Source organism: Aythya marila (genome assembly GCF_965140915.1).
Source record: "Aythya marila genome assembly, chromosome: 15".
Taxonomy (NCBI): Eukaryota; Metazoa; Chordata; class Aves; order Anseriformes; family Anatidae; genus Aythya; species Aythya marila.
In genome coordinates this window covers 14,378,466-14,404,796 of record NC_139056.1, presented here as the reverse complement: position 1 = coordinate 14,404,796, position 26,331 = coordinate 14,378,466, and the positions used below count along the sequence as shown (strand labels likewise).

Below are 26,331 nucleotides of genomic sequence, written 5' to 3'. Positions count from 1 at the left end.
TTGCCCTGCTTCCCCTTGCCATGGGGGTGGCGTGTGCCCAGCCCCGAGCACGGGGGGGGTCGTGCGGGGAAGGGAGAGACGTGGAAAGGGGGAAAACGCGCGGATGGGCCGCGGGGATGCTGTGAGTCACCGCACCCCCGGGGCAGCCACGTTTTTCCCCCCCGCCCGCGTCACCGCTCCCCGCCCACCGTGCCCGTGAACCATAAAACTCCCCCCGCGAGGGTGGGCGGCGAGATAACCCCGCCCCCTCAACCAATTCAACCAATCGGAGCGGGGCTTCGGCAGGCGAGTGGGCGGGGCTCCGCCGGCCGGGCCCCGCCTTTCGCTGTTCTTCCTCCGCCGCCCGCCTCGCTGGGCCGGACTCCGCCGGGCGCCGCGCTCTGCCCGGGCGCTGCGGGGCCGCCGCCAGCCATGTCCGTGCCCAGAGGTAGGACAGGGGACAGGGGGGGATATGGGGACCCCAGGACCGATATAGGGACCCTGGGACCCTCTTCTTTTTTCCTCCGTTCCCGGGCTGCAGGCAGCCCACGCCGTTCTGCGGGCACAGCCCGGCTGGGGGGCGTGGGGTCAGGGGGTGTAAAGGGGTGTAAATGGGGTGTAAAAGGGGTTTTAGGGGGGTTTTGGGGTGTAGGGGGGGTGTAGGGGGGGGTTGGGGTGTAGGGGAGGACCGTGGGGACAAGTGGTGAAGCGCCGTGGGTGTGCAGCATGTTGATAATTTTTTTTGAAAAAAAATGGTGATTTTGGTCCAGCTGGGAAAAAAAAAAATCCCCAAACCCTAAAAAGGGGTATTAAGGGGTCGTGGGGTCGTAAGGGGGTGGAGGGGGAGTAAGGGGTGAAGGGTTCTGTGCTTGCAACATGTTGATAATTTTTTTTAAAAAAAGGATGATTTTGGTCCAGCTGGGGAAAAAAAAAAAATCCCCAAACCCCAAAAAGGGGGTTGGGGGTCGTGGGGTCATAATGGGATGGGGGGGAGGTAAGGGGTGAATGGCTCTGTGTGTGCAGCACGGTGATAAATTAAAAAAAAAAAAAAAAAAAAAAGCGAGTTTGGTAGAGCTGGGAAATAGCAAAAAAAAAAAAAAAAATAGCAACAAGCTGACCCTATTCTGGAAGAAATGGCCCCAAATCGCCTCTCTTTCAACGCTGGTTGGGGTGGTTCGGTGAGCGCCGTGCGTGGCTGGGGGCAGCCCGAGGGGGTCCCTGGGGAGCCCCCCATGACCGTGGGTGGCACCGTGGGTGACGGTGCCACCCGTGGGACCCGGCGGTGCCACCGCGTCCCCGAGGGCAGCAGGGACCCGTCCGTGGAGCTCGTGCCGCCGGCGTGGAAGTCGCGGGGCTTTCCTCTCCGCAGCGGTGATGCGCTGGAAACTCGAAGTCAGGAGCCATGTGAGCAGATGAGCGCACCTCGGCGTGACTTTTGATTTTTTTGGGGGCTTTTTTTTTTTTTTTTTTTTTTTTTTTTTTTTTCCTCCTCCTCTGTACGCTCCGTGTCTTAAACGGAGGGAATGTGGACCTGAGTTTCCTGTTTGCTGTGTAAGCGGGGTGTGAATCAGCGGCGATTTACGGTGCGCCGAGCGGAGCTGCTGACTCACGGGTACGAGCGCATGCCTCCCTCCCGCCTGCCCCGGCTGCGGGGTTGCAACGGGGTTCATAAAAAGGCTGTGGGGAGCCCCGCCGTGCCCACACCTCGCCTGGGGTCTGTCTGCCTGGATGGAGAGCCGAGGTGAGCTCGGGGAGGGTTTTGGGGGGCTGCTTTGCTCGTGGGGTCGTGGTGCTGTGCGTGTGTGTTCTCGTGCCCGCTTCTCGTGCCCTGCTGGCTGCTGAGATTTGGCTCGGTTTGGGTTTTGCCTGAAATGTGCTGGCTCCTGGGGAGGGTTTGCCGGTTGTGTGCTGCTCTTTTGGGGCTGTTGGTGGGCTGAGAGTGAGCTGCAGCCCGGAATTTATCCTGGGAAACTCAGGTGGCTTTGGGCTCCTGCTGGATACAGCCCAGAATTTAATATATGGAAAAAAAATCAGGTGGTTTTGGGCTCCTGCTGGATGTAGCCCGGAATTTAACCCGGGAGATTCAAGTGGCTTCGGGCTCCCGCTGGCTGAAACTTGGAATTTAACTCGGGGAAATTTAGGTGGCTTTGGGCTGCTGCTGGATGTAGCCCAGAACTTAACCTGGGTGATTCGGGTGGCTTTAGACTCCTGCTGAAATTTAACTTGGGAAATTCGGGTGGCTTTGGTGCTTCTGCTGGATGTAGCCTAGAATTTATCCCGGGAGATTCAGGTGGCTTCGTGCTCCTGCTGGAGGTGATGGGGGCAATGAATGGAGACGGCTGCCTCGTGGCTCGCAGGTTGGCCGTGCCCGTGACCGATGCGCGCAAAAACTCGGCTGCCGTCACCTTGGCTTAGTCACGGGGCTGTCTCCTGCCTCCGGAGTTTTTGGGGATGCGCGTGGCCGCCCGTGACACGCGGGATAGGAATGGTGCCGGGCCGGAGCCTTTTTCCCCGCGCGGTGCTAAACATAGCTTCTGAGATAAACACCTGGCGGGGATTAGGGAAGCTCAGGAAGGATTTCGCCTTTCTTCCTCTTCCCGCTGCCGGCTTGATCCGAATTATCTCGTGGGGTGAGGGCTGTGTGTGTGGGAAACCTTCACTTGCGTTACCTCGCGCCGTCGAGCCTGATGGTTGCCCGAATATGCAAAATCTTATTTTGCATCTTTGGTTGCCTGTTTATTGATAGATTTACGGGTTGCCTCAGGCCCCCAGCGCTCCGTCCAGCTCCATTTTCCCAGCTTGGTGTCAGGACAGGAGGGAATTGTGCGTGGAGCTGTGGTGCTGCCTGTGCCCATTTGGAGAGCTCTGCGAGGGGCAGCTCCACACGTGGACACGCTTTGAGAGCGCATCCTTCCCCTTAGCCAAGAGATTTTCCTCCAGGAGGGTTTGGCAGGTGCCTGGATGGGATCTGCTGCCCGAAACCACCACCTCGTTGTGTTTCCTTGGGGCTGGCAGCGTGACCGGTGCCCTCGGTGCATGGTTAGTGTGGGGGCTCTCAGCTCTGAACCCACAGAGCCAGGGTTTTGCTTTGCACCCACAGAACATCACACTGGAGGTGATAAATATTGAGCTGAGCTGTGCTTTGGCAGCCCCAAAGGCTGCTCTCCTGCTTGTCACCCGCTACCACCGCCCTGGAAGGCGGCTGCTTTCATTCCCCAGGCCCGGGCTGCAGTGTGGGGCTGAGCCAGGGGTTGCTTTGAGCACAAACCTGGCCCCAAATCTGGTTTCTGCTGTAGAGAATCCGTGCGTGCAATGTGGGGCTTCTCCATTAGTACCCAGGTGTCGTGTCCCGGTGATTTTGGGGCTGAGGACGTGGGGTTTTTGTCAGAGGATTGCTTTCACTGGGCTAACGGTGGCGGGGCCACTCGCTGGGGGGAGAGCCAGGAGAGGAACTTGTGTTGTCTGGGGGTAATTTTACTCGCCCAACAAAAAGTTTGGGGTTTTACGGACGTGACTCAGGACTGCTTGTGGGTGCATACGGAGCTCCATTTACCCACAGCTGCTTGCTGACAAAACTCTGCAGTGCAGGTCGAGTCCTAGCCAGGGATTTTGAGGCAGCAGAGAGGATTTTTTATGGTGGGAACTGGAAGTTTGTGTTCTTTTTTCCCCATCCTGGGAGATGCTCCATCTCCTCACGGCCTTTTCATCCCCATCTGAGTGTCTGTCCCCAAAACAGGTGGGTACAACACCAGCACAGCTCCTTTGGGAGCTCTCAGCATGGAAAAGGAGGAGCTGGGGGGGATCCGTCCCCTCCAGGCTGCAGCAGGGTCACTGCCAAAGGGGATCTGTCCCGTGCTCTGAGCCAGGTTTGCATCCTCTCAAGTGAAATGCTTATTTTTTATTTATTTTTTTTTTAAGGGATAAATTTCCTTTAAAAACATCCCACGAGTGGGAGAGGAGGCAGGATGAGGAGGAGACAAAACTTAACCAGAAATTGTTTGCAGAGCATCCACCCTTCCTGCCCCCTACAGCGCCACGAAAAAATAATTAAAAAAAACAAAAAAACAAAAAAAACAAAAAAACCACCCTCCTTTTGGAAAGGAGGAAGCCTCTTTTTGGTACAAACAGTTTCCAGCAGGGGCTGCTAACCTGTGCTGTGGTTTGGTGGGGTTGACGTGCCCAAAAACGCTGCGTGGGGCTGAGCCTGGTGCCTTCGTCCCGCATCCATCCGTGCCAGGAGCCGCACGGTTTGACCCTGGCTGCGGGCTGCCCCCCTGCCGTGGTAGTGCCGGACGTTTTGGTGTATTTTAGGAAAGGTAAAGCTTTTTAATTACTGCTTTTTGTTCAGCCGGAGGTCTCAGATTTCCAGCAAACAAAACCTGCAGCTGGCGTTGGGTCCTGCCGGTGCCTCTCCAGAGGCGCTGAGTGGCGAGAGGGCGAAATGTTGGGCGCAATTAGCTGGGGGCACCACTTCTCCAGCTCAGGCTGTGCCCCCTTTTCCTTCTCCAAGTGCTGCAGCAGCATTTGCAGGTCGGGAGAGCTTGGCAAGGGCAGCAGCAGTGCCCCAGCCGAGTGCTTCTGCCCCGGGGTGGTTGTGACACCGGTGCCGCTTCCTGCCGGGGCCGCGGGCGGACGTGTGCTCGGAAAATGGTTTGCAACCAGCACGGCCAGGTCTGGAAGCAGGGAGCCTGCTGCTGCTGCTGCTGCTTTGGGGCTGGAGGGGCTCGTCCTGGGGGTCCCCTGCTCCTCCCTGCCCTGGAGTGAGTTGGGTCCGTGGTGCACGACCTCGTGCAGATGAGGGATGGGAAGGGAGGGTGCTAAGGGGGTGGTAGCGCAGCTGATGGATCCCAGACACATAGGGTGGATTGGGGTTATTTAGGGGAGCACGGGGTTATCTAGAAAGGTTTGGCGTGCCTGTGCTCGCAGGTTGGTTAGGTACCACAGTCCTGTGCATAAAAATTCCCTCTTAGCCCAAATCTTGCAGGAAAGCCCCCCTGCCTTGGCCACCCGTCCTGCTCTTAGCACCTGCAGCCCGAGCCAGTGCCATCTCCTGCTGCCCACAGCTCAGTAGCACCGTTTTTTTTTCCTATTAAAGGTAGCAAAGAGCAAATACGGTGTGTGGGGGAGGCATTCCCTGCTGTAGGACAGAGATCTTGCTGCGCTGGGGAAGGGGAGGCTTGGCCCTGCTTGGAAAGGAGCGGACGGGTGAGGGCTGTCCCCTGCCCACGGTGCTGCATGCCGTGGGCTGCCCCGTGCAGCTCGTCCCTAAAAGTGACGTGGCTCTTTCTGCAAGAGCCGGATGTGTTCGGCAGCGAGGCTTTTTAAGAAAGCTGCTCTGCAGAGTTAAAAATCCCCTGCCGCCGCGGACGGCTTGGTTTCTCTCCTGAAATGCTGCCAAACTGAGCTTGGGGTGAAAATGAATGGACCCGCTGCCAGGGCTGCTCTTTGCCTCCTCCTGAGCACCTGGTAAAGGAGCAGCGAGGTGGCAGACCCAGCCACGCTCCACACCTGTCTGTAAAACCCCGTGTTTACACCCAGAAAAGCCTCTGCAACCTGTTCTGGCTGCGTTTTTTGTCGATCCCTGCGGATGCTCGGCTTTGAGCACCTTTAGCTCCGCGCACCGGGGGGCTGATGGTGAGCAGCAGGAGCTGGTGGACGGCTGGGGTTGTCCTCCTGGGCTCCGCAGAGGCTGATTTCTTGCCCACCAGCAGCTTTTTGCAGGTATTAATTCACCCTGCCACTGCCTGGCTTGGTGGAGGATGCCTGGGCAACGAGCAAAGCGGTGTCTGGAGGAGGCACCTCTGGAAATTGCGGGTGCATTTTAATCCAAGTTCTTTATCAGCCTCGCTTGAGCTTTGCTGAGGAACCAGGCGGCCACTCAGCTTTTCCTCCGGCACCTCTCCCGTCGGTGAGATCTCTCCGTGTACATTCCAGGCTGCTGCAACGCTTCGCCCTTCATTTCTGGATCCCCAAAGAATTTCGCCTTCGGTAATCGTGGGTTTCCCCGTGGGGTTTTACAGGCACAGCTCGCCGAGGGAAGCCGTGAGCGGCAGCCACGGGGCCGGCAGCCAGCGCGTGCCTTCCCCTTATCTCGAGCAGGTTTCACCTCTTGCACCTCTCCTTCCAGCTCCTTTCTGCTCCATTTCATGCTCTGCCCTGCAGCGCGCCACCCTTTTCCCCCCAAAAAACGCTGATTTGAGCCTTGCCCTTTGGGGCTAAAAGGGGATTTTTTTTTTTCTCTTCATTTTTCTCGTTGTTTTGTAAATGGAAATGATTCTTGGAAGCTCTCAGCGTGCCCCAGGAAAAGCTGCGAGCTGCAGGCTGGGCGGCACTGAGTCACTGCCTGCTCCTGCCCCGGGGACGTGAGCCGGATGTGTCGGGACAGCCTCTGCGGAGCCTGCTGCCTTCCCGGGATGTCTCAAACCACCTCCGAGAGCAAAAACCCGCTGGGCTCATTTCCACCCAGCCTCAAAAACCTCGCAGTGCGGTGTGAATAAGCGATTCCTGAGCAGGGGGCGAGGAGGGCACAGCAAAAAAAAAAACCTAAATAAACCCCAGCGAAACGGAAGCAGGCGAGCGAGGCTGTGCCCTTCCTGCGCAGGGGCTGCCACGTGGGGCTGCGGTGGGGAAACGCTGCCCGAGCTGGGCATCAGCCAGAGATGCCCTGTGGGTGCTGGGCACGTGGAAGGTTTTTTTTTGTGGTGTGGAGCTGCTGAGAGTCCGTGGGGGTGATGCTTTGCAGCGGGGGAGTTTGGAGGAGCAAAGGAGAAATGGTTGCGGGCGACTTCTGCAAAAATGTGGGGCTTAGCAAGCGTGCTGCGCTTTTTTTTATATAAAATCTTAACTTCCTGAGCTGCTGAGCGGCTGGGGCTGGCCTCAGGCAGCAGCTGGACATGGGTTAGGATGCATGGGTCAGTCTGTCCCCGGTGGTGTTTGTAGGGCTGGGGCAGAGGCTGCGAGGTGGTGGCTGCGGGTCCTGCTGTCTGCGGCGGTTTCCACCCTCTCGCCTCGCCGAAGCCCGAGGTTCCCCCATCACGGGGTGGGTTTTGCCTCTTTGCAGCACCCCAATTTGCTCTTTTCCTCCCTCTCAGCTCGGAAAAGCGCGTGCATGGATGTAACCGGGGGGAGAAACGTGGTCAAAGGCAGCAGGTGAGGGTGGCGAGGCAGAAATCCCCGTGCGTCTTCAGACGTGAGCGCGGGTTTGGGCACCGGAGAGCCAAATCTGGGTCTTGTGGTGCTCCCAGCCCTGCCTCAGTCGAGCTGCTGGTGGTGATGGACGGACAGACAGACCTGTTCTGACTCACGGACCCCGAGCTGAGTTTGCAGCACCTGCAGCCAGCTCACAGCCCTCGTGGTGCACCTGGGCCTGACTCAGCGGGGAGCTGTGACCCGCAGTCCCCGCGGGTGGCATCACTCCCGCTGCTCCCTTTCCTTCTGTCCCCCTCCCGGAGCAGGCAGCTGCAGACATTGAGCACTTCCTAATTATTATTATTATTATTAATTATTACTTTTTCCCCCCACAAATTCCACTTTCAGCCCAGGTACCCGTGTCATTTGCCGGGATGAAATCCCTCTTTCCCCACCCGAAATAAATCGGAGGGAGGATGGCAGGAAGCTAAAGAAGCAATTTTTATTTCTATTTATTTATTTTTAGTCATTAAGACTCTGCATTAAAAGCAGAAAGAGGCAATACTTTGCCCTTTTACCAACTTTACAGGGTTTTGTGGCTAACTGGAGGTACTTGAAATTGCATCGAGCCGGGTAGGAAGGGCTCAGGAACCAGAGCAGCAGCAGAGTTGGTGGCAGCAGTTCTGCCTCTCCCTCCTGGCTTTTCTCGAAGCACCATCTCCTTTTTCCTCTCCTCCTGCCCGTGAAGTCGCTGGGGTTGCTCCCAGCCCTTTTTCTCGTGGCAGCACGCCAGCACCGTGCTGCTCCCGGAGGTGGCTCGTGGTTGCCTGCACGGCGAGCTCCGAGAAGTGTAGCCTCTGCCACTGCTTTTTATTTTTTTTGGGGGAAAAAAATCCATCCTGAGCGATGGATGTGAGCCTGCAGCCCTGCAGGATGCTCTGCCTGGCCCCGTGCCTGCTCCGAAGAGGTGGGCAGAGGTTTTTTGCACAGGTCCTGCTGTACAGCTGTGCAGTTTTTGGCATGGTGCAGCGTGTCCGATAATGCCACGGTGCCGTGCCAGCTGGCCGCTGCTCCGACGCTCCCCTGGGCTCTGCTCCTGTGGGTTTCCCAGCACGGAGCCTGTCTGCAGAGCCCCCCGTGTTGCAGAACACCGAGCTGCCATCAGGGAACAAAGCATAAAATGAAATGTGGATGTTTTTTGCTTTCCCCCATCCCTTAGGGTGATGCAGGTAACCTTAAAAATCCAACTGGAGCGTAACTGGGCGGTGACATCCTCCCGAAGCTGCAGCAGAGCCAGCGGGCTGGCCGGGCTGTTATCTGGCTGCTGCACGGAGCTGGGGTGTGCCTGGCAGCCCAGGGCTGGCAGCTGGGGTGTCACCGCTGTGGTGGCTTCAGCTGGTGTCCCCGTCCCCAAATCCCTCCCTGTTTTGGGGTACTGGGCGCTCGCAGTGCTCGCAGGCCATCCTGCTCTGCTGGAGTGATGGGAGCAGAAAGATGCCCCTGATCCCTTTCCTATCGGATTTTATTCCAAGGTTTTGCTTAAAAGCAGAGCTGTCACAGAGCTTCCAGGTTGGGATCGGGGCTGTGGTCCTGCCCATGGGGTTTTGCAGGGTCCTGGGTCCCCGCTGCCAGCCCGGTGCATCCCCTCCCGGTGCCCCCGGCCTCATCCAGCCCTCGGAGAGGCCGCGGGTGGGCAGGGGAAGGGTGGGGAGAGGGCCTGGTGCTGGCAGGCTGCTGCCTGAGCTCATTGCTGTTTTTCAGGGTGTGCTCTTCCCCTCATTGAAGCCTGGCAGGGAGCGGCGGCAGCTGCCCGGCGTGCGAGGTTCGGCCGCTCAGAGCCCAGCAGCGGGGCTGGTGGCCCCGGGACCTGCAAAAAGATGGGTCTGGCTCCAAAAAAAAATAGCATTTATTAGCATTTGGGATGTGCTGAGGCAGCACGGGCTCCACGAGGGGCTGTAGGGATCCTTGGAGCATCCCCTGTGTGGGACGGGGACGTTGCTGTAGGGCTGGGGGACAGCTCTTGTGTGCCAGCATCCCTTCTGTGCCGATGAGCTCGGCTTGAAACCATACCCGGGGAGTGGAAATGCTGCCGAGGAAAATATCTTCCGCAGTCCTTCTGGGGCTTGTATAAACACTATTTAAAATCGGAGGCGCTCATTAGGTTGGTATGCGCTTTTACCTCGACCTCTGACTTTTCTGCCTGCAAATGCGCGCGGGGTGGCGCAGCCCGCGCGGCGGAGGCACGTTTGCTATAATTAGGGGAAGGTGAAGGAGCTGCTGCAGCATCTGCCCCCCAGGCTGCCAGGGAAGCTGAAAACAAAGCTGCAACCTGTTCGGATTTGGTCAGGGATGTTGTTGCTGGCTTCTCCAAACCCCACCCGGGCAGAAGAGGGGAGAGCAGCGAGGCTCGGCCACGATTCTCGCACGTGTTGGCGGAGCTGGGGGTGATTTTTTTCCACGCCTCCGTCCTTCTCCTTTGCTATTTCCCAGCCGAATCCAGGCGGCAGCTTGGACTTGGCCAGCGGAGATGCCGTCTCAGTTGTCAGCCTGGAATAGCTGCCGAGCTGGGAGCCGGCGTTGTGATGGAACAAGCTTCGCACTATTTGTTGTGGGAATGGTTGTCAGTGGCAAAGCAATTAGCCGGGCACCTGCAGCGCGAAGAAATCCGACCTCGTGCTGCCTGGCACTCCCTGGGTGCCAAAGGGCTGAGCGTGGGTGCTCAGGGCCATGTATTTGAGCCCCCCCCGAGCACTTACATCCCCTGTACCCTGGTGTTTTGTGCTCCTGCATGGAGCTGCAGCCATCACCGTGCAAAGCTCTGCACCGATGGGGGGCTCAGGATGGCAGGATCGCTGCTGCTCCCCCACAGAACCCACCCAGCCCATGGCAGCACCTTTACGAGCCTCACACCCTTGGATTTTTATCCTGGGGAGTGGGATCGAGATGGCAGAGGGGAGCTGGGCTCCGAGGCGTCCCCCGGGGGATGCGCCGCGGGAGCCCTGCGCCTCGATGGCTCCCGGCGCTGGCTCCCCCCCAGCTTCCTGTTGACGTCAGCGGTTATTTCGCCCGCTGCATTTTTTTTTTTTTTTTTTTTTTTTTTTTTTTTTTACAACTGTTGAGCTTTCAAGTGTAACCCGAGCTGAGACCGGCCAACCTCAGCAGCTGCCCATGCGGGGACGCGGCGCTGCCGGCGCCATCCCCCCCAGCCTCCCCCGGCCGCTCGCCGGCTCGTGGACCCCCGGCACGCAGCGGGGACCCCAAAAAGGGGGCTGCTGGCACCTTCCGAGCATGCAGCCCCACCGAGGGTAAGCCGTGGTGCTCGCCAAAAGGCCCCTGCAGCGGATCCCACGGGCTTTTTTTTTTTCCCTCCCTCCTCCGGCTCCCCCATCCCTCCCTTCCGCCAGGCGTGCCCGTTTCTGTTCTTCATTTCTGGGAAGCCATGGACAAGAGGCAAGGTAGGTGTTGCAATTTCCAAAGCACGTGCCGGAGTGGGGGGCGACCGAACGGCTGCTTGAGGTGCCAAAAGGGAACGGTGGAACTTTTCTGGGGTCCCTCCATGGAGTTTTTCTCCCCTCTGCTCGCTCGGGAAGGGGGGTTCTGCATGTGCAGCTCGGGATCTATTTTTAAAGCTCTGGAAACTTGCATGTTTTGCACGGGGTTGGAGTGCTGGCATCTTAGCAGAAATCCAGCAGAGCTCCGGGAAGGAGCCTGTCCCTCTTCTGGTGGTGTTCCCAGGGCTTTCCAGCAGCCTTTACACACCCGTTGCAGCCGGTGGGGGCTTCTCTTCCAGCCTGCCTGGGTTTTTCTCTTTCTCTTTTTGCAGAAGTGCTGGGCGCAGGGCGGCGGTGGCTTGCAGCAGCCCCTCTGCAGGCTGATGAGTGATGGCTCTCGGCAGGTTGAGCGCTGCTTTTCCGCTTACACAGGGAGCTTTTTCCACTCCCGTGACCCAAGCAGCCAAATTCCCCTCTCTGCTTTGTTGCACCCTGCCTCTATTTTTTATTTCCTTTTGAGGATCCTTTTTTTTTCCTTTTTTTTTTTTTTTTTTCTTTTTCTTTTGGCCTTTCCTTTGCAGCCAGGCTGGGACCCACCCTGCAGCCCTGCGCCTTTTCTGCAGCGTTTGGCTCCCATCTGCAGGTCGAGGGTGCCCCCCGATTCCCCAAAACGTTTTCCCCAGCAGTGTTTGACTCCTATTTGCAGGTCGAGGGGAATTTGGGGTCCCCCAAATTCTTTCCCCAGCACTAACCCCACTGTGCAGCCCCTGCACCCGGCAGGTCCGTCCGTGTTCCAGGACTTCACCTGGAGCGCAGGGAAGGCTCGGAGAGGTTTGATTTCAAAGGTCAGCTCAGGCAAATAGCTTTATTTGCAGTTCTTTAGGTTGTCCTGTTCGCTCCTCTCCACCCACGCCGGCGGAGTGGGAAGGCCAAACCTCCCGGGGAGAGGTGCAGCGGGACGGGGCTGAGGTTGGGGAGGAGGAGGAGGAGGATTTCAGCGTTGAATTGAGCAGTTCCAGGAAATGAATGTGTCCGGTCTTAGCTGGTGCGGGCTGTGGCATGAGGGGGGGGGGGGGGAAAAAGCCTTTTTTTCTTTCTTTAGGAGGAAATGGTGCCTTTCTTAGCATAAAGGATGCAGTTACGTGCCTGCGGCGTCACGTGGGCTACGAGCTGGGCTGCGCTAGGAACTTCGGTCAGCTCATTTTCCCCAGCCCGGGTGCATGCACGGTGCTGTGTGACCCGTGCTTTTGGCTTTTCAGACATGTTTTCGGCTTGGGCTGGGGGTAACGGGGTTGGGATTAATGGGGTCGTGCCCCCAGGTTGCCCCATCCCCATTTGGCTGCTGTGGAAGCGATCTGAGGTCACCGTGAGCAGTGGGTGACTCTTGCAAGAGCCCCATGCCCTGGTACAAGCTGGCGCATCCCCAGGACTTGCAGGTGACAGAAAGCGTCCCCCTGTCCCCAGCAGCTCTCCCGTGGGGTCCCAAATTTGGGGGCGAGCTGCTGAGAGCCTGGCAGGTGACAGGGAGCTGAGAGCAGCCGCCTGCGGGGGCCGACAGCAGATGCTGCCCTGGGACCTGCTCAGGGCAGAAGGGATTGAATTGCAAGGTCGTGCCGTGCTCGTCCCACTGCTTGTTTGTTCCTCTGGCACCGGGCGTCCTGCTCTGGGGCTGCCACCAGCTTTGGGGGTGACACTGGGCAGTGTGCTGGGGACAGCGGTGACAGTGGGGACAGCCCCAAGCAGGCTGTGATTTTATTCCTGCTGGCATGGGTTGAGCTGGGTTTTCCATCCCCGTGAGCAGCCTGGGCAGAGCGTGGTGTCAGCGGTGCTTTCTGGAGCTGGGAATGTTTTTAGGGGCTGGGCACGAGCAGGGGGAAGGGGAGGGTGTGAGCTCTGTGGCTCCCTAATTCTGTTTCACGGGGTACAACCGATGCAAGGAGACGCGATGTGGTTTTCCAGCACGGCGCACGGGGACTTTGCAGCGGGGATCTCCCCATCCCGTGCTGACCCTTCCACCCGTGCTCTCAAACCCTGCTACGGGCACAAGGCTCTGCATCGATTCTTGACCCCAAGACGCCTCCTGCCAGCTCCTGGGGCTCCATCAGGGCTGACACCACAGCCTTGGGGCTGCTGCGTTGGTGACCCCGCGTGAGTCAGCGCGCTGCAAGCGGGGCTGTCGGGGGAGCGGGCAGCACAGAGGGAGCATTGTGCTCCTGCTGGGGTTACTATGGCGATTGGGGAGAAGGAGAGCAAACAGATTAAGCAAAATACCAGCCGGGATGGGGTGTGTGTGTGTGTATGGGGGTTGTTTCAGGGCTTCCTGCGAAGGTCTGGCTGGTGGCTGCGCCCTCCGCCAGGCAGAAGGTGGCTGGGGGGGTCTGACACGGGATTGCAGGCGTTTGGTTCGCCCTGTCCTGTTTTTTTTTTGGCTGAGCAGGAGGTGCAGGGTTGGCCGGGTGGGTGTTCAGCAGCTCAGCATCCCTGGATTGCTGCCTGCATCTCTGAGCCATGTGCTAAATGCAGCACGCTGGGTGGGATGGGAGCCTGTGCCCCCTGGGCTCTCCCACCCCCTGGCTGCAGGAGGATGCTGCAGCCCCCGGGTTTTGGCTCTGGGGGTGGCTGCAGGGAGGGAAGGCGGTGCCTGAACACGGGGATGTCAGCTTTCCTTTGGCTCCGTTTTGTGTTTGCTCCCGGCGTTGCTCAACCAGGTATTTTTGCAGTGTCCTCAGTGGGTGCACGGGGATATTTATAGCTCCCTCTGCCAGCCCGGCCGGGTGCGGGGTTGGAAAGGGAAACCTCACGGGTTTGTGAACCAGTGATCAAACCCCATGATTGCCAGGACTGGGTCAGCTTTCCGGGACCCGTTTCCAGCCCAGCAGGATGGGTTTGGTGCAGAGCAGCCGGGCTGAAGCTGCCCGCCCGTGGTGCCCCCCTGGCAGGGCAGGATGCGTCCAGGAGCATCTCCCCTCCTTCCTGCCCAGCTCCCAGCTCCTCGCCTCTCCCCTCCCTTTCCCAGCAGCGTTGGAAGCGCTGGACTTTGTCCCAGGAGCCGTTCCTCATGGCAGGGAGCCTGCACGAGGCCACAAGGAGCCGGGCACAAGCTCGCCCCGTGCTCAGAGCCCACCTTGTGGGGCTGCTTCTCACGCAGCTCCCCAGGCCCCTTGTCCCTGCAGGGGATCAGGGCAGCAAAGCAGGGCTCTGGCCATCCCATTTTGGGCTCCTTTTCATTTCAGGCCCATCTCCTTGTGCTGTTTGGAGCTGGGCAGGAGAGCATCCTGAGGGCTGCTCCTGACGGGCCTGGCCTTCTCCCAGCTCTCAGCCCATGCAGACCGGGCCTGGATTTGTGTCTGGCAGCACTGATGCAGCCAGCTCCTGCCTGGTTTTGTGCTATTTTCCCTTGGTGGCACGTGGGGGTGTCCCCATTTGGGGTGGGGGTTAGTTACTGCTTGGCTTGCTTGTGGTCTGGTGGCCTCTGTCCTGCTGTCGGCGTGGAGCAGAGCTGGCCTGGCCACTTCCCTGCCTGCTTCTGTGGCCGTGATGGATCTGTCCTATACCATCCCATATGCAGCAGGCTTTGTGGGGCTGTAAACACCCTAAGAAATGGGTTTGTGCATCCCAAACCGGCCTGGTGGGGAGCACAGGAGCTGGGGCAGCAGAGCTTGGGTCAGGGCTGGTGGCGTGGGGACCTCTTGTGGCTGGTCAAGCCGGGATGGGGCTGGGTGCCAGCACCCCTCTGTCCTCCTGGCGTGTTCCTCGGATGGTACACGGGGCTGTGAGGGGTGCGTGCTTTGTGCCTGCTGCTCTGGAGCACCAAAACTGACCCCGTGTCTCTCTGCTCTCTTCCAGATTCCAAGGGATCCTTGGAGCCGCACAAACCAGGTGAGTGCCCAGCAGGAACAGCAGCTTCAGCCCATCCCCTAAACCCGTGCAATTAAAATCCCCAAAGAGGAGGAACCCTTAATGGCCACAGGGGGTTAACAGGCGCTTTTGGGATGGCTGAGGAGCAGTGCAAGGTGTGAGGCCAGGAAAAGGGTTTCTGTGCACCCCCGGGCCGGGGGGCTGTGGGTAGGAGGATGCTTGAAGGCAGAGAAATAAAAATGCCAGTTGCTCACGTGTGCGTCTTCTCTTCCAGTGAAAAGCAAGAAGAAGCGGGAGCTGAGGATAACATGTGTCCCCATCAAGCAGCCCGTTGCCAACACAACGTAAGTGGGGTTTGACGAAAAGCAGGCAGCTGAAATTCCTGCTCTGTGATGCTCTTCCCAAACACCACGGGCTGCACCTCCGCCGCTCAGCCCTGCTTGTACCAGGAGCCCTTTCCAGAGACCCTCGGCAGCTCTGGGAGAGCAGTGAAATCCTCCGAGGGGGAAATTTCACCCCTAAAAGCCCAGATAGGGCAGATCTGGGAGCTGGGGAAGTCCCCCGTTAGTGCCGTGCAGCCTGGCATGCACGCAGCAGCCACCTCCTTCCCCCGTGGCTTCATATCTCTGAATTTCCCCTGGCAAAGGTGTCCGCCTGGAGCCTGCAGGGTGCTTGCACGCCCAGAGCACTCCTGTAGAGGCTGCTGCCAGGTGCCTGTGATCCCTTTTCTCTGCACTTCTCGAGGTGCAATGCAAATATTTGCTCAGTGCAAGGCTTTTGCCATGAGCCTGAGCACTTCCTTGAAGCTGGAGCTCTCTGCATCGCTCTGACGGGAGCTAAACAGGAGGCTAAAACAAATTGCTCAATTTCCAATCCGACACGCTCACAGCTGGGGAAAGCACGGAAGCGAAGCACGAGGGACAAAAGGCTAAAGTCTGCTCCAAAAGCACCCTGCTACCAGTAGTGGGAAGTGGGCAACGATGGGGAAAAAGCCGTAAGGGAAGACTTTTTTTTTTTTTGCCAGCGTGCTGTTGTGCAAAGCGTGACCCTGTGAAATGCTGGCTGCTCCGCATGCCAGGCTGCCTGGAACAGGCCGTGGAGTGTACACAAATGACTCACGGCTGAGGAATTACCTGTTGTTCCCTAGGCGTGTGTTTCGGGCTACGTGGCTGTCCTGTTACAACACCTGCCTGTCAAAACATGACAGCCGAGCCGCTCTGCCACGGGAACAGCTCGTGGGATCAGTCGGGGATCCGTGGGCTCACCTCCCGAGCGGGGATGGTTTCGGAGCCTGCTGGTTCGATGCACGCCTCACCTCGCTGACTGCCCGGGGTTCTCTCTGGCTGCGTTTAGCAAATGCTTTGTGGGTGGTGTTCGCACGATGAAAGCCTTTGTGAGCGTTTGGAGGGGGCTGATCTGAGCCCGTAACAACAAGGCATGGTGGAAAGCAGTGGATGAAAGCGCTGGAAGGAACACAAAACCTGGCCCTGCAGAAGGGGGACCACGGAGCTGTGCTTTCCTCTGACTTTCTCTCTCTCTTTTTCCTTGCAGGCCCCCGAGGAACCTGGACTCCAGGACGTTCATCACCATCGGAGATAAGGTACGTGCTGACGCGGTTTCTTTTTGCTTCTTCCAATTTGAGAGACCTGATTTAAAAAAAAAAAAAAAAAAAAGAGCTGCTAGAAACAGCCACTGCTGCTCTTTTATTTCATTCTCTTGTTACGGGCTCTCCTGGGGCTGCAGAAGGCTGTTTGTGAGTGAGCTAAAAATACAGGGTGGTGCCTCAGGTCAGCCCTGCGCCTAGCTGCTTCCCTCCCAGGCTGAGCAGCTCGCTCCGTGGGCACCATCGGGGCCCCTCGGTGCAAGGCTTTAGGGTCTGGGGAGAGCTGGGATGGAGGGGAAAGGGAGAGAGGAGGCAGCTTGGGTTAGATCCAGGGCACAGCCCCACGGCCCTTGTTGTTTTCTAGCTGTTGTGTATTAATAGCTCGGGGAGAGAGGCTCCGTGTGGCAGCCTGGGCACAGCGTGTGCGCTGGGAGCGTGCTGCAGCGTGGGGACAGCTCTCCGTGCTGGCTGCTGTCCCTGCCGTGCCTTTCTCCAAGGGATTCAGCAGCTGTGCTCTGCCTGCTCTGGTGGCTCTGGTATTTGCAGGAGGGGTCTGATCTGGGCACTGGAGGGACACGATGTAGGATGGAGGAAGGTTTGGGTCATGGGGTGGAGGATGAGCTCAGGTCCATCTGATCTGTGCAGGTGGTGTCCTGCATCTCTGCAGGGCAGGGGGTGAGGGATGCAGCAGGGGGGATGCTGATGGTGTTGGAGCATCGCCTCTGCCCCTGGGCAGGGCCGTCTTGGTTCCTGGAGTGTGCTGGGAACTACCAGCTTCTGGGGAAGCCTGTGGGTAAATGCCAGGAAAAACCAACACACAACAATAACCTGGAACAACTGCACAACGCGTGTCCTGAAAAGCACCACGGGATCCTTCCTGGAGGCTGCTGCAGGAGCAGCGAGCCTGTACCATGCTTCTGCCCAGGCCAGCGGGATACTGGGGGGGAGATTGTAGGGTCCCCACATCCCTGTATGCACCATCCTGCCCAGGACAGAGCTGGCACCTTCCCGTGCCAGGCAGCGCATATCTCACCGCTGAGCTCAACCCCAGACCTCTCCTGCTCCTTGCCTCGGCCGCCTGCCAGCCACATCTGGCTCGCATAAATGCTGCTTGCTGCCGGCCGCCCCGTGGCCAGCGTGGCGGGGGAGCTGGCTAGCCACCAGCCTGGCAGCCCCAGCTCCCATTTTGGCCCCCCAGCAGCGAGTTCTGCCTCCCTTCTGCCCGGGGTGTAGCTCGTGGGTGGTGTTTCCGACGCGGCGTGCGCTTTTCCCATCCTTTGTGGCTGCTGGGTCACTTGGGCATCCTGGTATTATTTTTCTTCCCCGGGACCGGAGGAAGACTCGCAGGCTGGCTGAAGTTCCTCCTGGTTGAAAGGAGGTCTGTAACTTATTAGGAGCGATGAATGCAGCCTCCCAAAATAGCCCGTGGCTCACTCGAGCAGTTTATGCCCTGCCCAGCGGCGCAGGCAATTACAGGGTAACGCGTGGTTAGGGAAACTTGTCTGGGGGTTGCGCACAGCCTCGCTCGCTCCCTGCTGCCTGAACACTGGGGGTTTGTCTTTTTCCAGCTGGAAATGAAGTTCAGGTCATTGCACTGCCTGAGCTCTTTTCTTGGTGCTAGCTCATGCTGTGCCTTGCTGGCTGCTATCTGATGGCAGGGCTGAAAGCAGGCACAACCTGAGCTGCCCGATGCTGGGAATTGGGTTGTGGCGTGTGCCACCCTGTCTGAGAGCAGCTTTGCACAAGCTGGGTGCTGTCGGGCACGTGGGTGTGCTTGTGGTCACACGGGGGCAGGCAGGGATGCCCCACTGGGCACTGGGATCTGGTGCCGATCCTGAATCCCAGTAGCTGCCTGGGAGCTGCTGAAACCCTGCAGGTTGTTCACAGCAGAAATACCCTTGGGGTGGTCATCCTGAGCAGGCAGACCAGCACCAACTGCTGGAGCTGTTTCCAGGGGCAACGTGCCCTGGCTGAAAGGATGAAACTCCTGATCTCTAGCTTCAGAGGGAGAATTCAGTGAGCCCTGGTGAGTTTGGGGGCTCAACAGAGTGAAAAATGCATCCATCTCCTCCAAGCCTGGTGCCTAGAGCTGCTGGAATCCTGTAGGCACCATCATTTGGGAGTGCTCTGCATGGGAGAGATGCAAGCTTGGAATTTTGCCTTTGGAGATGAGCACGCCCATGTCTGATTTCTTTTTTTTTTAATGTCTCTTCCTGTAGAACTTCGAGGTGGAAGCTGATGACCTGGTGACGATTTCGGAGCTGGGCCGTGGGGCTTACGGAGTGGTGGAGAAAGTGCGGCACGCGCAGAGCGGCACCATCATGGCCGTGAAGGTGAGCCCAGATGCCTGCCAGAGGGCTGGAGGTTGGGACGTGAAGCTCCAGGGCAGCAGAGAGGCTCTGCTGGGGACAGAGAGGTGCGGGAGGTTAGAGGGATGCTGATTTTGGCAGCCTCTGGTGTCCCTGTGCAGCTTGGTGTGGCTCCATCAAAGCAGGTTTTGAAATCCAAGTGTGGAGCCCTGGGCTTAGGTGGTGTCATCCCTTAAGGAGCTGCCTGGAAGAGGGAATCTGGGCATCTCCTGAGGGTGCTACTGGCTGTAAAACTCCACCTACATCAAAACCTTCTTTTTTTTTTTTTTTTTAAAATATGTTTGTCTCAGAGGATTCGAGCGACTGTGAACACGCAGGAGCAAAAGAGGCTGTTGATGGACTTGGATATCTCCATGAGGACGGTCGACTGCTTCTACACCGTCACCTTCTACGGAGCCCTCTTCCGAGAGGTACTGGGCTGGTGGGAAACTGCTGGGCTGCACAGCACCTTGGGGCCGGGCGAGATCTCCAATGGCACAAAACTGTCTCAAGCCACCTTGGCTTTCTTTAGCCAAGCTGGTCTCTTTGAGATGCAGCAAAATTGAACTCCTGCCTCCTCCAGGCAGCGTGCAGCAGGTCCCTTTTGTCCCCATGTTGTCGTTGGCTGGGCTGGATTTCAGGGAGACCCTGCTAGGGAGGCTGTTGCAGGCAGTTTTGGTGGTACCTGAACGTCTGTGCCCATCGTGCCTGGTGTGGAGGCAGCGTGCTGGTGCCTGGGGAGCTCGGTTTGCCCCAGGTGGAAGGGGCAGGGTCTGTTTGTCTGTCCCCACCACTCCCTTCAGCTCCTGGGGTTTTCTAGGGAATTCCCACTCAGCTGCTTTCTCTCTATCTGCAGGGCGACGTGTGGATCTGCATGGAGCTCATGGACACCTCCCTAGATAAATTCTACAAGAAAGTACTAGAGAAGAAGAAAACCATCCCTGAAGACATTTTGGGGAAAATGGCCGTGTCTGTGAGTGCCTTTTGGGTTCATACGTGGTTTTGTGCTCCCCCCAGGCCTTGCAGTGATGCGTGCCACCCCTCACATGTAACTTTGTGCTGGGTTTTGCACTCATGGGGGTTGAATGCAGCCTGTCTGAGTCCTCTGCTCAGACACGCAGCGTTTAGAAATGGGTGGTGTGTTCACAGTGAAATGCTGGTGCTGCGTGTGTCTAACAGTTCTCTCCTGCTCTGTTTGTCACCAGATTGTACGGGCTCTGGAGCATCTGCACAGTAAGCTGTCCGTAATCCATAGAGGTAGGTGCTGGCTGGGATTCGTGTGGTGTGGTTGGAGTGCTAACCTTATAAATCACATGGATTGTGCCTCTGGGGCCCCTGCAGGGGTGTTTGGTGGCACTTGGGAACGTGGTGGGCAGACCTGGATGCCCAAGGCCTTTTTCTGTGATGTATTTTTCATGCATCTCCTTGCATGATGTTGTTTTCTTCATCCTTTCTGGATGAAAGGTTGAATATAATGACCAACTTCCTCACTGCCTGTACTTCTGTGGACATCTCTGGCCCTCTCTGAGCACAGAAATGCGTTGCAGGCAGCTCTTGGGGACAAAATCCCATACACTTCCTGGCTGAGTAGTTCTGGCAAGGTGAGAGCTGAAGGAGACCTTGCAAATCATGGATGGGAATCGTAACACAATCATAACACCCAGGCCCTGTTCTTCATCTTAATGTAGCTCCTTGTGGACGGCTCATGATGAGCATGAGACAAGCTGTCCTGAGAACTTGATAGGGGTTGAACTTTCAAGGCTCTGCTGGGTGTATAAATGCCCCCTAAGGAGCAGGGTATTAGCTCCTCAGCATTTTATTTCATCTGTGTAAGGATCTTTTGATCTCCAGGCCTGCTCTGCCTGGAGGGCAGGGTTACAGTTCTGCCTATGAACCTTTACTTTGGTAAAAACATCATGGGGTTTTGTCTCCATTCCCTGGTCCCCTCCCTCCCTGTGTTGTCCCAGGCTCTGCGCTACCTCTGCAGAGGCCCCATCTGCTCTCTCGTGTTCTCTCTTTTAGACGTGAAGCCTTCCAACGTGCTCATCAACAAGGAGGGACACGTGAAGATGTGTGACTTCGGGATCAGCGGCTACTTGGTGGATTCAGTCGCAAAGACCATGGATGCTGGCTGCAAACCGTACATGGCTGTAAGTGGGGAGCCATCCAGCCTTGGCCCAAAGAGGCTGCTCTTAAAAATCAGTCCATGTTCCCCTCTGTCCTGAGATAGAAACCATTACGGAGCGCTCTGGGCTTCCTGATCCAGCAGGATCCTCCAAGGAAGGGATCACCCTCCCTGTAAACCCTCCTGTTTGTGTTAATCCTGCAGCAGGCTCTCCCTTTGCCACCTTCCCTTCCCAGAAGGGTGAAAGCCTGGCTGGTGCTGGTTGTGGTGGTTGGACGGGCTGCTCTTCTTGGTTAGAAAATGCTGAGGCTTTTCTTGGCAGGGTCATTTCATTCCTTGCTCTCAAGTCAGTGTGAATTTCCCTCTGCCGTCCGCGGTGTGTGTGGGTAGCTTGTGCTCCTGGGGCAGGGATGTTAGGAGTCACGCTCAGGAGCTGGAAGGGAGCATTTGTGGGGTTTGTGTGGAACAATACATGGCTTTCATCGGTGCTCGTAGATTTAACCTCAAGCCCTGCCTTCGTGGGGACGTGACCCAGGGGAATCCACCCAGCCTGGGCTTTGGAGCCAGAGCTCTGCTGCGTGTGGTTTGCGCTGGGAAAACGAGACAGAGTCGTAATATCTTCCATTTTGCTCTTACAGCCAGAAAGAATAAATCCTGAGCTGAACCAGAAGGGCTACAACGTGAAGTCGGATGTCTGGAGTCTGGGGATCACCATGGTAAGGCAGCGGGCTGAGGCCAGCGCCCTGCAATGCAGGGGTGGGATGGGGTCTGTGCCGGGGGGCTCCCACCCTGCTGCAGGCTGTGGGGTCTGAGGCTTTTAACCCTGCTAAACGGGGCTGAATTCTGAGTGTAACAGCTCAGGGCACGAGCAGATAACCAGGGCACAGAGGGGTTGTGGTTCCCTTTGCACTCAGGGCCACTGGGCTTTTGTGGGCATCCCCCAACCTGGCTTTTAAAGCCACCTGCAAGGCTTTGCTTTGCAGTTCCCCTCATACTGGCTGGAGAGGTGGTCGGCAGAGCTGGTTACAAGGAGCAGGGTTCTCTGTGGCTGGCTCGCAGCCTTCCTGCAAGCACACCCCTCCTGTATTAGCTGTGCCTGGTAGGAGGATCACGATGAATTCGCCTGCCCCCCAAGGGGTGATGTGCATGGCCTGCAGCAGTCCCGCCTCCGGGGTAGCTTGCAGCAGCCCACAGAAAGGGGAAATGCTCTGAGTTCCAAAATCGCAGCTGCACAGGATGGTGGATCTACCTCCAAAACAGCTGAAATCGCCTGGCACTGGAAGGCAAAGGAAATCCCAGCTGTTGGCTTTAAGGGGATGCTGCCTGAGAACGCTTCTCTTGCTTTCCAGGAGATTCTCTCTCTGGGGCTAGATTATTTTCATTAATTTTTCTTGCACCCTCTTAGCTGTGACCTTTGTTTTGGGCGCTGCATCCAGGCATTTGGGTGTGCTGCACAGATCTTTTGGCAAATATTCTCTCTTCCCTGGCTGGTCTTGTCCGGGGTGCCAAACCCGAGCCCCCTCTTCTTGGTACCCCCGTGCCATGTGGAGCTGGGCTGGCTGGCCAGCTGTGAAGCAGGCTGGGAATGTAATCAGCTCCGGCTTTCCTCCGAGATGCAGGAAGCTGTGGGATGGGAGATTGTGTCAATGACGACATCTCTGAACCTTTCCAGTGCTGGATGGGAGAGGGGACCTTGCTGAAAGCCTGCCAGCCTGCAGCTGAAAGGAGCCCTGACCTGATTCCCTTTAATGCCTTCCTCCTGGGCTGGCTTCCTGTTGTTTTATTTCTGGAGGGGTGTGATTGATTTCAGACTGGCCAAATTTAGGGCTGTTGAGGTGCGGGGCTAATCCAGGCCTTTCCGGGCTGCTGGCTTCATTCAGTTCTCCAGCAGCTGAGTTCCCCAGATGGGGGCCCCTGGCTCTGTCCCACATCCCTGCACATTTCTCATCCCTCCCATCCTGTCCTGCCCTGCCAGGCTTTGCTGTCCATCTCCAGACAGGAGCTGACCTTTGGCAGGAGATGCCCAGGAGCTGTGAAGGGCTTTTTCCTGCTGGAGTGGGTGATGGAGCAGGGCTGACTCGTACCAAGGACCCAGTAGCTGAAGTGGTTTGGCAGCAGTCTTCCTAAATGATGTTCTAGCACTTTTTTTTGGGTTCGTGGATATTTTTTGTGCTCATGCAGCACCCTGAAGCCCAGAGGCCAGTTTCTGGTGAGAAGCCAGCGCAGACATGGTGTGCGCGCTGCTGCTATCTTTTAAACTAATCCCATTTTACATATCTTTGTCTGCTTCCTGTAAATGCATTAATTTGCTGAGCAGGCCTCAAAAGGAAGTATTTTTGGCCTCTGGGTTTTTGTATTTAAAAAGGAGGAAAAAAAAAAAAAGGTAGCATGACCCAAATTGAGAACTGTTGGTAAGGAAAGAGGGTTTTCATTCTGAATCTGAGCTTGCTGCAGCCTCTGAGGCGGCGGGCTGTGTGGGGTGGAGGTGACCCCGATGTCTCACGTCGGCCTGTCCCTGTCCCCAGATCGAGCTGGCCATTCTCCGCTTCCCGTACGAGTCCTGGGGCACCCCCTTCCAGCAGCTCAAGCAAGTGGTGGAGGAGCCGTCGCCCCAGCTGCCTGCCGACCGCTTCTCCAAGGAGTTTGTGGACTTCACGGCGCAGTGGTGAGTCTCCAGGAGGGTTTGTGGCTTCCCCCGACCTGCCTGAAAGGGTCTGCAGGGGCTGGAGCGAGGCGTGGGGCTGGGTTTGTCCAGCTTTGGAGCCCGGTTCTCCCTCCCTGTACCAAGCTGGCATTCGGCCACGGCAGGAAGCTCAGCCCCAGCGGGTTTTGCTCTCGTCCTGACTCACCCCGGCTGCTGGAAGGTGCAGAGGTTTCTCTTCCCCTTTCACCATTGGCGCTGCTGAAATCGTGGTGGTTTCTGGCAAAGCGGCAATGAAACGAGAACAAACCCCCTGGCAGTGTCTGGGTGCCACCGGGTGAGAGCTGACCCGTGGTTTTGTGGGCACCGCAGCTGGAGAGCTGCTCCCCTCGGGGTGTCCCCTGCTCCTGGCGTGCTCTGAGCCCCTCGGGGAGGTGCCAGGGCTCCAGCGAGCCTTGAGGTGCTCTGCCCAGCCTGCCGGCTGCAGGGAAGCCTCTCCCCTCCTTCCCTGGTCTTGGGGACAAGAGCAAGGCTGTGTGCTGCTTGGCTTGTCCCCTCCGTGGTAAAACCCTCACTCATTTTTTTTGCAGTTCCCTCTCTGGCCGCTCTGTAGGGCTGCATGGTTCAGAGCTGCTTGGGAAGGAGTTGTGGTGCCTGGGTAGTGGAGATCCCATCCCATTGACCCCATGCAGAGGCGAGGGTGTGAGGGGAAGAAAAAAAAAAAAAAAAGAGAGAAAAAAGATCCTACAGCCTTTCTCTTGTGTTTTTTTTTTTTTTTTTTTTTTTTTCTTTCTTTCCAGCTTAAGGAAGAACCCTGCTGAGCGAATGAACTATTTAGAACTTATGGTAAGTGCGGAGCTGTTTCTGCTGGCCTCGGTCTCACTTCTGAAACATTTTTTGGGATAAAGGGCCCTAGCAAAACAGAACAACAGGGGGTGGGTGGGGGTGATTTTCAGGCACATAGTGGGGTGGGCGTAGCATGGCTAAAGTGGAAGGGTGTGCAGAATTCAGGGGTGTTAAGGTCAGCTTCTAAGTGCTTTCTCCCTCTCTCCTATCTGCTCTTGTTGGCTTTAGGCAAACAACCTCAAAAATTGGTTGCCTGGGTGGGGTTAAACCCAGAAATGCCAAACCTGGAAGCGTTAAGCTTTGTGCTGAGGGATGGTGTCCACGGGAGCCTGGGGAGGACGCTGGTGTCCCCCTGCCCATTTGTGTGACATCCCCCGGGGGCTGCTTTTGGGCTGGTATATCCTGAGATGTGACTGACGTTGTCTCGGTTCTCGTTGGCAGGAACACCCCTTCTTTACCTTGCACGACACCAAAGAGACTGACATGGCCTCCTTCGTGACAGAGATCCTCGGGGAAGACTCCTAACTCAAAGCTCACGGCTTCTGCAGTCCCCTCCACCCGGCATCCCTGCAGCACAGCCGACGAGGACTCGAGTCAGTGGTGGTTTGCACAGATCACATTTCCCCCACCCACGGGCGTCTCCGGGCCTGGCCGCCCTTGCAGTCTCTTTTCTCTTTGCCCCGTAACTGAAATCCCCCAGGAGGAGCCTTCTGAAGCCGACACCTTCCCGACTAAGCCACCACAACTGAAGGCTGGGGAGCATCCTTGGGGTGCCAGGCACGTCCCCCACCACAAGGGGATGGTGCCCATGGTACCTGAGTGGGGCCAGGCACCGGCTGTCATCACTCCTGGCACAACAGGCACAGAGTTTTTTTTACCTTTCTTCCCTCTTGCTGACTGGGGAGGGCAGAGAGAAAACATTCTGTGCTTTCGCACTCCTCGTCTGCCCTGCCCCAAGCCCCGTCCCCAAACTGTGTCCCTTCTGTGCCTGCCTCTCTGCCCCAAGGCTCCTGGGCAGCTTTTTAGGAGGCTCCACAGCTCCCTGGGTACACCGCTGTTCCCACAAGAAGCCGTTTTAATGCCTGGTTCGACCCTTCAGTGCAGCACCAGACCTGGCACCCCCTTCCCACCCCCTCACCGCCTCCATCCAGCCGCCCCTTGAAGGTGGAGGGGGAAACATTTTTGGATGAGCCACACCATGCTCTGCGTCCCCAGGGGACGGGGTGGACGAGTGGGACCCTGGTGGCTGCCTCCAGCCTCAGTTTTGGAGGATGTGGGGTCAGAAACCATCCAACACCACCCTCTGCCTCTGCCTTCCCCAGCTCCTCGGCCGGAGAGGATGCTGCTCCATCTCCCTTCCCAGCCCGGGCTCGTGTAAGACCTCGCACTGTGACACCCCTCGTTTCGGAGGCCCTGCTGCCACCTTTGCATCCCGAGCTGCCTTCGAGCCCTGTGGCTGCCCACTGGGATGTCAGCCAAAACCCCAAACCCAACGACTTGCACGGGGGCTGCTGCCAGTTGTACATTTTCTGTCTATACATGATGGACTTCGTAACGTGTTTCCTAGTTTTAACCTAACTTGCTATAAATTAAAAAAAAAAAAAAGCCCTTCTGTGGGGGAGGAGGGAGGAGCGGTTTCTTCTCCGCTAGCAAATCCACTGTGAAAACCTGATGTGTTTCCCTGCTCCCCCAGCCTCAGCAGCCTGCGAGGAGCTACGGGAGCAAAAGGGATTTCTGTCTTCTACTGTACGTGGTCACAGGACAAACGCACCGGCTGTGGATTTTTTTTTTTTTTTGATAGATTGAGTTTTCAGAGGGATTTTTTTTCCTTTTCTAATATATATTTGTGTGGGTGTATGTGCGCGTGCTCTATATATTATATATTTTTAAAAATCAGTGACGAATGTGTGAATGTCTGTGTGGCTAGCAGTTTTGGTGAAATGGCTAGCAATTTTCTGGCTAAATTTGGGGTGGTGGGGAAGACTTCTAGAAGAGACCCCGGCCTAAGATTTTTTTTTTTTTTTTTTTTAAAGAAATGCATCTATTTTTTAAGCGACTCTTTTAAAAACGTTTTTCCTAAAATCCCTGCCCTGGAGGCCTGGATTTTAGGGTGCATTTCCCTCCTTTTTGGGGTCCTCCACCTGCTGAAAAGCTTCTCCCCCAGTGTCTTGTCCACCCAGGGAGAGGGATCAGCCCTGAAAAAAACCATCAGGGGTGTTGAGATGCACGAACCCTGTTCAGCTTTGGGCTGACCCTGACCCCCACCCCACCTCTTTGTATAATATACGCTGATTGATGTTCTCCACGCCCCC

The 26,331-nt window shown here is 57.1% G+C and overlaps 1 protein-coding gene across 2 annotated transcripts; it reads left to right on the top strand.

Annotated features, from left to right (window-relative positions):
• Nucleotides 1-347: 347 nt before the first annotated feature.
• On the top strand, nt 348-26,042 carry MAP2K3 (mitogen-activated protein kinase kinase 3). 2 transcript variants are annotated; one of them, XM_082772328.1, is made up of 13 exons: nt 348-427; nt 14,445-14,477; nt 14,731-14,800; nt 16,008-16,056; nt 18,279-18,392; nt 18,719-18,838; nt 19,264-19,380; nt 19,613-19,664; nt 20,430-20,557; nt 21,171-21,248; nt 23,058-23,197; nt 23,974-24,019; nt 24,461-26,042. In XM_082772328.1, exons 1-13 carry the CDS (start codon nt 412-414, stop codon nt 24,542-24,544), a joined length of 1,047 nt encoding a protein of 348 aa, XP_082628454.1. In that variant the 5' UTR covers nt 348-411; the 3' UTR covers nt 24,545-26,042. The 2 variants fall into 2 exon arrangements, with proteins under 2 accessions (XP_082628454.1, XP_082628455.1); XM_082772329.1 differs by lacking the exon at nt 348-427 and adding an exon at nt 10,224-10,562.
• The last annotated feature ends 289 nt before the right edge of the window (nt 26,043-26,331 follow it).

Coding starts and splice junctions, on each gene's coding strand:
- MAP2K3 (XM_082772328.1), top strand. Junction 18,839..19,263: donor ACGGAGCCCTCTTCCGAGAG/GTACTGGGCTGG, acceptor CTCTATCTGCAG/GGCGACGTGTGGATCTGCAT. Junction 23,198..23,973: donor GTGGACTTCACGGCGCAGTG/GTGAGTCTCCAG, acceptor CTTTCTTTCCAG/CTTAAGGAAGAACCCTGCTG.